This window comes from Trachemys scripta, chromosome 10 (assembly GCF_013100865.1).
Source record: "Trachemys scripta elegans isolate TJP31775 chromosome 10, CAS_Tse_1.0, whole genome shotgun sequence".
Taxonomy (NCBI): Eukaryota; Metazoa; Chordata; order Testudines; family Emydidae; genus Trachemys; species Trachemys scripta.
Genome location: NC_048307.1, coordinates 81,802,331 through 81,815,897, shown reverse-complemented (window position 1 = coordinate 81,815,897; position 13,567 = coordinate 81,802,331). Strand labels below are relative to the sequence as shown.

At 46.1% G+C, this 13,567-nt stretch overlaps 1 protein-coding gene across 2 annotated transcripts in view; it reads left to right on the top strand.

Moving 5' to 3' along the window:
* Positions 1–13,567, top strand: part of ITGA11 (integrin subunit alpha 11) — a 151,232-nt gene that overhangs the window by 20,670 nt on the left and 116,995 nt on the right. For both annotated transcript variants that reach the window (XM_034784469.1, XM_034784470.1), the window contains exon 2: positions 1,350–1,461. In XM_034784469.1, coding sequence (XP_034640360.1) covers positions 1,350–1,461 — 112 coding nt within the window. The remainder of the gene's footprint in view (positions 1–1,349; positions 1,462–13,567) is intronic.

Below are 13,567 nucleotides of genomic sequence, written 5' to 3'. Positions count from 1 at the left end.
GAGATCCCACTTTAGAGTCCATCAAGACTGCTCCCTACTCAGCTGGAGAGCTCGCGAAACATTGGCTTCCTTTCCCCCTGGAGCTAGAACAGCCTCTGCTCCCAGAGCAAGACTGAATTCAGCCTATGGCAGAGCATCGAACCATCACTAAACTTCCAGAAGGATTGTCTAGGGGAGAGCACTGTTTTGGGATTCAGGAGGTGACAGCTCAGTGCCTGGCTCAGCCACAAACTATTTATTTGGCCTTGGGCAACTCACTTAATCCACCCCGTCTCTGTTCCCCAGCTGTGAAATGGGGCTAGTACATCTCTACTTGACAGGGGTGTTGTGAGGATAATGACTTTGTGGCATTCAGACATTATCATAATGAGTGCCATATAACCTCCAGATAGGAATCCAATCTGTCAGAATAGTGATGCAGCGTTCGGAGGGAGGTGGTTGAGAGGTGCAAGTGTGCAAGGAGGATGTTCAAAGATCTTTCTTTTGTTGTTCCTAATCCCTGTCCTGTCAGCTGTGGTTTTCCAAGGGGACTTGCTCTTGCATTGCCGAGGATAAACATGTGATTGTCTCTCTCCTATCTTTGCTCAGAGGCTGCCTCTGCAGCTAAGGAATTCCTTACAATGATTTCAGCACCCAGACGGGTTAAACCTCTGGGCAGGCCCCAGATGGGCTGGAGAGCGGAAACAGGCGTCTTCCTTCAGACTTCTGCAGCTGTGACCTCTACACCCTAAACAACGGGTTTTAAAAATAGTTCAGATCCAGGTCGGCCAGCAGTCTGTTGACACGGCACCCTGCTGGGGAGCCAGGGTCCAGGCTTGAACTTGGACCCTTGCTCCGAACGAAGGCTCAGCCCGTGCCTTTGCCCTTCTGCATCAAAGGAGTTTACTGGTAACAGGGGAGCTGAGCTGTAAAAGCTCCTGGCAACGCAAAGCACCCTCCTCTTTCGCTAACTTCAGAGGGAGCTAGTGTGCTCAGAATCTCCCGGGATCAGACTCTGCGAGCTACGGATGTGTGATCAGGGAGATGCTGATGGTCTCAGTAGGCTGTAGGAGACTAGAAGGAGCAGATCCCCTATAATCAGTGTGGGGACGGGCAGGGGAATTCCATGGAATAATTATTGGGCTACAGAACATTCCTGCTGGGGCGGGGGATGGGGCGGCAGAACAGTACCATGTTAGGCAGAAATAACGCTCAGCAGATGGATAAATGAAGTGCAATGTCTGGGGGTAAAGTCTCCGTCCCAGTATCACCTTTGTGCTTTACACTGGAGGTCAGTGTCGTTAGGGGAAGATCTCCTCCTCCCTAACTGGGACCTGAACTGATTAGATCTTTTTTTCCCCCCATCTCAGGATTCTGTGACACCTTCAATATTGACACCAAAAGGCCCCGAATCATACCAGGCTCTAAAGAAGCGTACTTTGGCTACACGGTGCAGCAGCATGAAATCGCTGGGAAGAAATGGTAAGTGAGCGCCTCTTATCCCTGTGGTCTAGCAAGAGGAAGGGTGTCATACTCTTAAAGCCAATCTATGCAAAACGCTGTATGATCATACCATCTCGCTAAAGGCGTTGTCTCAGAGAAGGCAGCGTTGTGGCTTTCTGTTCTGAGAGCTACTACGAGTCAAATTCTGCTCTCCCTTATGCTGGTGTAAATCTTTGACCTTCCCTAGTGCCTTCCATCTGAGGAGCTCCAAGTGTGATTCACATGAGAGGTTCTGTCAGAGAGAGAGTTTGTTTCCCTTCCATAGAAGCTGATGGGTGTTGAGTTTCCAGGTCCTGCTGTTGCCTGTCATTTGTACATGGCTGGTTCCATTCCCATGAACATTACCTTCGATCTTCAGGTGGGTTCACACCTCCAGGGGATCTCTTTGAGTTTCAGAGTCTGGGACTCAGAGGAAAAACTCAAAGCAAAACAGCCTGGCTTTTGGTCCGAACCGTTACGTTTTACCCTAGTTTCCACCCAAATGCACAACATAGGCCAGGTTACTTTGGGTTGGGTATGAAAGATGAAACTTGGGTGAATTTTTATCTGGCTTTAGGTTTCATGGTGAAAAGTTTCACTCCTAGCCAAGGCTGGAAAACATGAGGACAGCCTAGAATAATATGATGATTCACCAGACATTAGAGACATCACTGAGTGCCCTTCTGGAAGGCACTCAGATATGACAGCGATGAGGGTGGTATGAAAACCTATGCAATGCCCCAAAACTTCATTAACACAGAGTTAAGGTTGCCCAGTAGTGCCTAGCGCTCTTCCAGAGTCCGTAAATCTCTGAAAACCAGGATATGAAGAATTTATGGTACAGGCCTCCTCCATTTCCCCCTGCCCCTAATCCCCCAACTCCCTCTACTATGTCCTCCTCATGTCTCCCACCGCTCTCCTACCATCTCCCTTAATCCCCTTCCCTACCACTCCTCCTTATTTATCCCCCTCCCCTCGCCCCAGCTGAAGCCCTCTCTCCCTTCCCCTCCCAAACGCCACACCCCTGTACAGCTCCAGCACCCCAACACATTCTCCCTCAGTGCCCCTCCATATTCCTTTGGTTTGCACCAAAAAGTTATAAGACTCTGAACATGTTCGGAGCAGCTCATGTTGGCAGGGGGTGGGTGTCTATGTACTAAGTCACGGGGGACTTGCTTTCTTTGGTCGCACTGTCCTATTGTTCAGGAAAGAGGATGACGTTATCCTAACTGCTTAATAGAGTTTTTCACCTTACCTGTATTGAAGTTAATGTTAATTTCCTTGACAATACTTCCAAAGGAAAGTCTGAGCCTGTGTGTGGATTTTAAACTATTGCTCTTATCGTATGTCACCTTGAGCCACCCGGATACCGTGACAACAGACTGCCTGGACACTCTTGCTTCAACAGAGCCCTAATCTTGCTGCGTGCGCATTTCACTTTGGCACCTGCCAACCCGGAGTTACACACCTTACCCTTAGTCACCTTTTCCATCAACCAGAAAGGGCCTGGGCACTAGCTGAGATAAGACCCAAGCAACTGAGATCAGTTTGGGGAGGATTGGAGCCATCGTTTGTGCTTTAGGTGTATGCGAAAAATCAATCAATCAATCAATAAAAGAGATGATGATTTTGTAAAAGGCTGGTTGGGGTTCGGAGGGGGAGGGCTGTATCTTAAGAGCCCCTTGTTCAAATGGCACCAAATCAGACCCCTGATACGATCTGGCACCACCATGAGGCACAGCACATTTCAAGACCATCCTCGTCAGCATGTGAATTTTAGAGCATTTATAATAGCCCGCACCCAAACAGAAAATGACTCTCAACCTTAACCAAAGCAGAGCTAGTGCTCTGCTATTCTAGAGACGAAACCAGACCACACCGCTTCTTGTCCGGCTGCTTTCTGGGACTTGTTGCCCAGCTGTGCTCGGTGCTCCCGGACGCTGCTCTCTCTGTCACGTTGTGAAGGTGCCCACACCCCAGGCGGTAACCGTCGATGTGTGCGAACGAGCTGGGGCAGCCTGCGGTTTGTGCAGCAAGTTTGCAGGGTGCAATGGGGAGGGGTCTAATGACTAGATCAAGTTCTGAGGCTTTGCATCTAAATGCTCCGTCATTGCTATGTGTGAGGGTGGCTTTGGGCACACTTTCCCCATGTTAATGTTGGGCTTTGCTGTCTCAGTCTGGGAGGATTGCTCTGATTTTATTAAGATATTCACATGCGTGAAAACCCACCAGATGAAAAGTTCTTCCCGTGGCCCCCAGATCGTCAGCTAACCCGGGGGAATTGTCTGTCTAGTCTCTTTAGAGGCACACATTCTCCCTTACAGTGTGGCCTCACATGACGTAGAGTTGGTGGAGTGGCTTTTAGGCCTCCCCCACTGCTGTTCTCATGTTCTGCCATTCCTTCACTCTGCTGCAATACGGCTCAGTGGCTTCTTTTACTTGTGAGTTAATGAGAGGTTCTGATTTAACCTTGGATTCCCCAACTTTTGTCATCACAGCCTTAACATATTTAGATGCAGTTTCTTTTCTGTTTAATTTAAGGTTAGTGATCTGCCCAGACAGGCTGTCCTGTGGTGAATGACGAGTCTCTGGCTGGATTTATGCCCTGATTGCCCTAAAGCCAAAGGGATGGTGTGTTTTTCCCAAATCGTACCATATACTGCTTTAGTTAGAGACAACTGCTGTGGGCCAGAGACTTGTTAGAAACAGCAAAAGGTGACTCCGTGGGCACAAGACACCAGCCGTATTAGTACAGTGGTGGATCAGAGCTCCAGGTTGCTGCTCATGACTCCAGAACTCCTCGCTGTGATTCTTCTGAGATCATTGCAGTTATATAAAGCATTGGTGTTTCCAGTCTCTGGCCTCTGGTTTCCCTCACCCTACAGGAGGGGACTGAATTCAGAGATTCAGAGAACGTAGATTGACATTCCCGTGAGAGCCGGCAATAAGGGACTGGTTTGAAAGGCGAATGGTGGCATTATTATGCGTTCACTGTTGCCAATTGAAAAGGAAAATTTAGGTATTTAAAAGTGCCCTTTAAAACTCTTGGCTGAGACTTTCAAAACTGGGTGCCTGTATTTAAGACTGAGGTGTTTTCCTACTGCTTACATAGGACCACCAATATGCCCCAAATTATAGTTGGCTCTAGGCTTAAATTTTCAAAAATGATGCATGTTTTTTGTGTGTGTGCGCCCGACTTGAAACTCCTTATGGGGTGTGGCTTTCAGAGGGTGGGGGCACAGCACTTCCTGAAAACCAGGCCCCTTTGAGGCATCTCAACCTGGGCAAAACCACTTTTGCAAATGTGGGCACCCACATCAGCGGCCTGATGTTCAGAAGTGCCCCCAGCTCCCCTTGACGTTGACTGGATTGCTGGGTGTTGAGCCCCTCTGACGATGAGAGTCCACGTTCTTTCCATGACACCGGTTAGCCTGTCTTCCTCCTCCTTTGGGTCACTTTATCTATTTTGGAAAGACAGAAGAAATCCTTTTACATCCTGGTATCGATGTGTGGAGACCTGTGGTTTCCATCTGAGGTGGGTAGCAGATACTTCTATGGCAGGATTTTGGTGGCTGGTGGTCCAAGTGCCACATTTAAACAGCTCATCCGTCGCATCCGTCTGCCAGCAAAGCCAGTGCAAACAAATGAACAAAGAAATGAGAGTTGCCAGCTATTTCTGTTTACTAAGAAATAATGTTTCACTCATCAAATTCCTTGTGGTTCAGGGAACAACGATGCAGCTAAAGAACCTGCTAAATCAACACCAACTGTTACTCAACATGTGTATGAATCTTACATTTTAAAATTAAACATGTGGGGAAAGAATAAACTGCATTCCCCAAATGCCACTCAATTGGGGATTTCAGTGCCATTTGCAATTGTTTGGATTATTTCTTCCCCTCTAGGAGCAACCAGTAATACTTCTCCTTGTTAAACAAGAAAGAGTGGATACTTGTGTCCACACACAGATCTCTTCATTTGGATATAAATGTTGGTATTTGCCTCCAAGATGGTCTTTCCCAAACACTTTAGGGAACAGAAGACCCTCTGCAGGCATGCTCACGGAAAAGCCAATAGAATGAGGAGCAAGCATGAAATAATTTCCTGACTATTCCTCTTGCTCGGGTAGAGGAATAGGCAGGAATTGGCCATGTTAGAGTCACATTTTCTGTGCCCAGCACCTTCCAGTAGAACTTTAGTTCAACATGGGAATAGCACCTTTCCTGTCATGATTCAAAATGCCACCAGCATTTACATGTGCATTAGATCATACAGCCTTGAATTAGGCTTGGATCAGAATTTCCTGATGATTGGAGTGTCCAAAATCCAAATCTTTCTCCCCGTGCCAATCTCTAATATAGTCAAAGCTGAGTATGAATCACCGTGCATGGTAGATTTATCCCATCTGATCTCCTGCTGTAGGTGAGCCAGCAATTCTAATAAAACTTACAACCATAATCAGTCTCTGGCAGGCTAAAGCAGTAATTTCTGCCTGCTAATGCAGTATCTCTCTGGCAATGTTGATCTTTAATCATGATTAAAGTCTCCAATCCTGATTTACATCCACATGATACACTGCTAGCAATTGCAACTCTGACTGCTCCTGATTGCAGCACTCAGTCACTGTTGAGTGTACCACTAACACCTTTGCAACCGAGACAGCAGGCGCTTTTGTATATAAAACGGATAGACATCTGGTTTGCAATGGCCTGAAGTAAGATACTTATGTGTTGGAGTTTCTCTCTACCATTTGCTGGTCAACTAGCCTAAGTCATGGCAACCGCTTTGTGGGATACGTGGCGGGTGAGAGCTAGGATGAAGTATCTGTTTTCTAAAAGAACAGGAGTATTTGTGGCACCTTAGAGACTAACAAATTTATTTGAGCATAAGCTTTCATGGGCTAAAACCCACTTCATCGGCTGCATGCAGTGGAAAATACAGTAGAAAGATATATATATATATACAGAGGACATGAAAAAATGGGTGTTGCCATACTAACTATAACGAGAGTAATACATTAAGGTGGGCTATTATCAGCAGGAGGGAAAAAAACTTTTGTAGTGATAATCAGGATGGCCCATTTCCAACCGTTCACAAGAAGGTGTGAGTAACAGTAGGGGAGAAAAATAATTAGCATGCAGAAATAGGTTTTACTTTGTGTAATGACCCATCAACTCCCAGTCTTTATTCAAGTCTAATTTAATGGTGTCCAGTTTGCAAATTAGTTCCAATTCTGCCGTTTCTCGTTGGAGTCTGTTTTTGAAGTTTTTTTGTTGGAGTATTGCGACTTTGAGGTCTGTAATTGAGTGACCAGGGAGGTTGAAGTGTTCTCTGACTGGTTTTTGAATGTTTTAATTCTTGGCATCTGATTTGTGTCCATTTATTGTTTTGCGTAGAGAAAATGTATCAAGTTTGTCCTCGCTGGAGAGAGTCACCATTTGTCTAGATTCCTAGATTTTATTTTAAGGCCAGAAGGAAGCACTGTGATCTTCTAGTCCGACCGCCTGTCTAACACAGGCCACAAAACGTCACTCCCTAACTTCTGTCAGAGCCAGCTAGAGTGTATCATTTTAGAAGACTGTCCAGTCTCTATTTAAAGACTTCAAGGGACGGAGAATCCACCGTATCCTTTGATACGTCCTTGGACCGTTTGCCCAGCCGAGTCACTCCATCAGGCTCCTGTTCTCACCCCAAAGGTGTAGCCAGCTGAACTGCAGGTGGGGCCAGGGCCCTGCCTTTTGCCGGGCACCTAGCAGAGGCCCAGGGCTGAGTGTAGACCATGTTTATCTGTTAAGGCTTATGTGCTACTGCTTGGCATATTCTCTCCAGTGCCCCAAGGCCTGCATTTGCCCTGAACAGATGGAATTCATCGGCAGGTGCTACATCTGTTTTCCTGTTCTCCCTCCCATCCTGTCAGCCTCCAAAGGGCAGGGTTTGGCCCATGGTGTTTATCTGTCTGAAGGAGCTAGAGGCTATTTGGTGAAAAAGGTTCAATGTGCGATATAAAAGCAGCCTCTCGTGATTTCGCTTTGCTTCTAAAGCGAACGGCAATGACTAGAGGATTGCAACATGATTCACGCCAGTGTATGTCTTTAAACCACTGGGAGACTGCAGCTGGCACAGAACACAGCTGCTCGCTTCCTGAGCAGAGCACTGCATTGAGAACACATGAGGCCGGTGTTCTGGGATCTGCACTGGCACCTTCTTGGTCTTTGGGTGGAGTTGAAGGTATTGGTTATGACCTGGGACTGGCTTACCTGAAGGATTGCCTCCCTCCCTGTGGTGAGCAGGGGCATGCAAGCCGGATCCCCTGTTATAAAAGAGAAGGGGCAGCTGGCAGGGTGTTCTCTGTGCGGGCTCTGGACTTGCCCCTCTCCCCCAGTCCAAAACTGCCTGAACTTAGTGACCTAGCTCAATACAAAAAACACCTATTTGAGAGGGTTTTTTTGGAAGGGCTGAGGGCCTACATCCTGGATGATGAAGGGGGTAGATAGCTGGCTGAGTTCCTGTGGCATCTATGACTTTACTGCTACTGAGGTTGAATTTAAGGGCCAGATTCTCATATTGGTGTATGATACCCCCCACACACACACATTTGCATGCATGCACTGAGGCACTGAGCATGTGCACTTGGGGATTTGAGATCCAAAATTAGGCACATCCAAAAGGGTGTGCACACTTTTCTGTATTCCCACTTACAATCAGAACCTAAACTAACAGCAGACTTCATTTTTAAGGAGGTATCATCCCAGCCTCCTGTTTTGCAGGTGCAAATTTTGCACCCACAATTGACTGTAGGTGAAAATGATGTATTCCAGTATCTACTTGCCTGAGGTGGCAGCCAATCAGGTAGCTAGCTAGTGTTGTCATGTGTTGTTAATAAGGAATTATTAATCTTCTCGTTTGCAGAAACTGCTTCCTATTTGAAGACTTCATTAGCTAATTTTAGCACTCAGTCAAGTTTTGCAGTCTGTTATCCCACAGTAAAGTCCTTTGGCAACTGGGTGGTAGAACAATTCTGCTAAGTAGCTGGCTCAAATCAAGCCAGGGCTGCCTCGGGGGTGGGGGGCGGAGAGGGGCAAGTGGGGCAATTTGCCCCAGGCCCCACAGGGGCCCCCACAAGAGTTTTTTGGGGCCCCTGGAGCGGGGTCCTTCACTCGCTCCGGGGGCCCCGGAAAACTCTCGCGGGGCCTGGCCTCCGGAGCTTCTTCCGCTCCGGGTCTTCGGTGGCAATTCGGTGGCGGGGGGTCCCTCTGCTTTGGGACCCGCCGCCGAAGTGCCCCAAAGACCCGTGGCGGGGGGTCCTTCTTCCCCAGGACCCGCCGCCGAAGTGCTGGGTCGGACCCCGCCACCAAAGACCCCAGGCCCCCAGAATCCTCTGGGCGGCCCTGAATCAAGCCTCCATTGATGGTGACCAGAAGTCATTGCCATCTGATGGCTCTGTATGAAATGAGCTGTGTATCTTAGTTCATTTCCTAGAGAGCAGGGATCACATCACAACATTGGGGCAACTGCCACAAAATTGGCATCCTTAGTTGTAGCCTAGGCAGAGAAGTCAAGACCCTTGCATGGAAGAAGAAAGATCCTGTGACCCCAGGGCAAGATTGAGGCATATGGGCAAGTTGGCTTGGCAGGGGTGGGGGGTCTCCATTTTCCAGGGCTGCTCATCTGACCTTTTTCACAAGCACTGCCTTCTCACTTATAGACATCTGCTGTGGGATAATAGATGAAATACTGGATTTGCAAGGACCTGATCCCAAGCCCATAGCAGTCAATGGCAGTCTTTGCATTGATGTCTGTGATCTTTGATTTAGGCCCTAGTAGATGTTTGGTTTCTGCAAAGAGTTTTCTGATGGGTTGATTCTAAGCTCAGGAAATTCTGTTTGAAGCTGCAGATCTCAGAATTAGATAAGGAAGAGGAAATAAGATGCTTTTCCGTTAGCTTCCTTCCCCCTTTTGCTTTGGACACAATCCTTTTTTGAAAATCCTCACTTTGATCCTAAAAGTACATGCCACCCATAGAGAACTGTACTGTGATAGAATGCAAAGGGTATGCAAGTGTGTGGCCATCCAGATGTTAATTAGATACATAGCATATTGCTCCAAGCTGATGTGCCAAACTGCTCCTCAAGCAATGTTCCTCATCAGGCTGTGCACGGGAAAGACTACAACGACTGCTGAAAAAATCCACTGGGGTGGCAACACTGTGGTTCTACAGTGCAAATGATTTAACTTTAAAATCTCTTCTACAAGGGAGACCCTGGTGTATTGGGAAGAAAAGAGGGTATTTTAGCAGAACCAGCCTACTGTCGTGTTCCTCTCCGGCCTACTGTCGTGTTCCTCTCCGGCCTACTGTCGTGTTCGATATTAAGAAGCTTGAAAGAGGTATCCCTTCTGCAAGAAAAGTTAGTGAGGCTCTTTCTCCACCAGGCGCTCCACTTCTCCCCTTGATGCATGACCCTCATGTCACATTCTATCTCATGAAGTCAGTTGTGCCTAAGTTATTTACGCACCGCACTGAGCCTACGGCTGTATTTTGTAATCTTTCCACCAATGGCTACCCTCTCACGATACAAGAAAAGTTCCCAGCTTCCGAGCTCCGACTCACCAAGTGGGTATTTATGATGATTAAATGTCCAGTTCCAGGTAACCCGCCCCTTTCTTTGCAAACTTAGCGTCGACTATGCAATAAATAACAGCCTCACTCTTGCAGTTGCTTAGCCGGGTTCATTGAGTATAGAGCGCTTCTCTCAGCTCTCTCATTCTCTGGCAGAGGCTGGGTCCAGCTCTTTGTTCACACAGACAAAATGAAGCAATTTACACTCATTTCAGCAGCCATTTTGTCTCAAGGTTTTACTTATCAAAAAGCTCCAGTCTTTGACCTGATGGGGCTGAGAAGTATGGTCAGAAATGAGCCATTAGTTGCTTAAAGCCTCAGACCTGTAAGTGAAAGACTGGTTGTTTGCTGATTGTAAGGACAGATTTCCCCCTCCCCCTCCAGCCCTTGAGGTTTTTATCCCTGATCTCTCTTTGTGAAATAGAAGGTCTGTGACATTCCCCAGGGTGAATTCCTGCGTCCCCTTGGCTCTCCAGCCTGGGAAGCCTTTAACACTGCTTTGCTAGTGAACATCAACCCTGCAGAGTCACTCCCAGCTGAGTACATGAATGCTATGCCCAGCCATCCATGAATAGATACAGGGTGACACCCGCATATACCACAGTCCCAGCCTTGCCCCCCAGAAATGTGCGTCTTGTACGGTTCAGTAGCCCACTGAATGGTACAAACTCATAATTTTAGTCTGTCATTCCAACAAAGGGTAATAAATACACCAGCCTTTTTGACCTGAGTAGAGATTTCTCAAACACTTCAATCAAACACACTGGTTTAAGTAAAACAAGTTTATTAACGAGAGAAAGATAGATAAATTTTAAGTGATTTACAAGTGATAAAGCATAAAATTCAGAGTTGGTTACAAAAGAAATAAAAAGATAAACATGCAAGCTAATTCCTAAATTTACCACGGCTAATAAATTTAAAAGCAAATAGGTTTCTCTCACCCCAAAACTTACAGCAATCTGTACTGGCTGCAAAAACCTGCAGGCCAGGAACACTCCCCCCGCCCGCCAGTTCAATGATGTGCCATTTGTCTTTCAAGCAATCTTGCTGCTGTGAGTAGAGATGGGGAGGAGAGGTGATGAAGAGGTCGCTGTCTCTCCTTTTTATAACCTCCTCCTCTCTTTGAGGATTACCCCCTGCCCACCGGAGTGTAGGCAAAACAGTTCCCTGTGAACATGAGATTCAAAGCGTCTTTCAGGTGAATTGCAAATTTCTTTGTTTACAGTCTCCCCTGCTAGTAAATGGTTGCTTTAGCAGTTAATAGTTTTCTAACACCTGTGGTCAGTTCTTTGCTGTTTCTGAGGAGCTAGTATGGGGGCATTACCCAGAATTGTAACATATTTCAGTAACGAACATATAGTAAAATCTCATAGCTTTACACACAGTGTTGTTACACACTTTTAAACAGGACAATTGTGTTCAGCAGATTATGGGTTTTCAAATGATACCTCACAAGGCATACTTTACGCAAAATATATCATAAATGTACATAAGTGGTGAACATGGGGTACAGGGTGTCACAAGGTCCTTGTAGACTGATAGAGAATGTTTCCTTGATATTTTTTTTTCAATATAAGGGCATATCGAGCGGTGTCCCACGGGGGTCAGTTCTGGGTCCAGTTCTGTTCAATATATTTATCAATGATTTAGATAATGACAGAGAGAAAGAGAGAGTAAAGTTTGTGGACAATACCAAACTGGGAGGGCTTGCAAGTGCTTTGGCGGATAGGATTAAAATTCAAAAAGATCTGGACAAACTGGAGAAATGGTCTGAAATAAATAGTATGAAATTCAATAAGGACAAATGCAAAGTACTCTACTTAGGAAGGAACAATCAGTTGCACACATACGAAAAGGGAAATGACTGTCTAGGAAGGAGTACTGTGGAAGGGGATCTGGGGATCATAATGGATCACAAGCTAAATATGAGTCAGCAGTGTAACACTGTTGCAAAAAAAGCAAACATCATTCTGGGATGTATTAGCAGGAGTATTGTAAGCAAGACGTAATTCTTCCGCTCTACTCCAGGCTAATTAGGTCTCAACTGGAGTATTGTGTCCAGTTCTGGGCGCCACATTTCAGGGAAGATATGGACAAACTGGAGAAAGTCCAGAGGAGAGTAACAAAAATGATTAAAGGTCTAGAAAACATGACCTATGAGGGAAGATAGAAAAAATTGGTTTGTTTAGTCTGGAGAAGAGAAGACGGAGAGGGGACATAACAGTTTTCAAGTACATAAAAGGTTGTTACAAGGAGGAGGGAGAAAAATTGATCTTCTTAAACTCTCAGGATAGGACAAGAAGCAATGCGCTTAAATTGCAGCAAGGGAGGTTTAGGTTGTACATCAGGAAAAACTGGAATAAATTGCTCAGGGGGGTTGTGGCATCTCCATCATTGGGGATTTTTAAGAGCAGGTTATGAATAACCAAGCGTCCTGATGTGAGAAATACTGTCTGCAGCAAATGTAGACCTGGAAAGAACCTCGCACTAAAATTAGTAAGATAGGGCTCCCTGGACTCGATAAATGTTATCCAGTGTTGGCTACAATACTTACCAAACTGGCAAATGTAGTTGGTTAGATTTCAGCTTTAAAATCTAACTGGGACTGTTGCAAAGTCATTAAATGGACCCCTATTCAGGCTTACATAATGGTTATGTGATTCCTCCACACTTACCCAGACATGCCAAACCCACACACACAAAAATGCAGAAATTGGGCTTATGTTTGGCTTAATTGACTTGTGAGTTGTTTGTTGGCTAGTTTTTGGCTTGTAGATTGCTGCTTCTTTTTTTTTTGATTGGCTCCCGGCAAGCAGGGGCAAGGGTGAGGGGGGAAGCAGGGACAAGAGGGGGATAAACAGGGGCAAGGGGGGGAGAGAGTCAGGGGTGCACAAGCAGGCCCACCACAGTCCCAGACTGCATGCCGGGCAGATCTAGTCACATAGAGTGTTGGAGTTCTTAAGGATTGGCTTGTTTTGAAATAGGATTAGCTTGATTTTTGGCTTACTTTGAAAGTCAGGGTGCTTATTTACTGCGTGGAAGTTGGCAACTGTGCACTCACCTATCTTTCAGGGGTCATAGTTACCTGCCTCACACCTCAGCAGTGTGGGGGTGACCGGGGCACTCTGGAGGTATAAAGTGTCATATACTGCCAATTGAAATGTAATTTTACTTATGCTTCCAGGCCATCACCTATAGCGTCATGAAGGGATTTTCACCCCATGTATCTGATGGTTCAGTAAGGCTACTCCATGTTCCTCAAGCCAACATCCAATTTATACTTCTTTCCATGTCTTTGCATGAATATAAATGGATATCCTGAGGCAAGATAAATAGGCTAAGGAATTTTTATAAAAAAAAAACCCACCATGAGTCACTCTGGTTAAAATATAAATCACTGACCAAACAAAATGGCCATAGTATAAAACCAACAGACATACACTGTAGAGGAACCCTATTATGTGATTGCTAATAATGGTGTAGGACCTC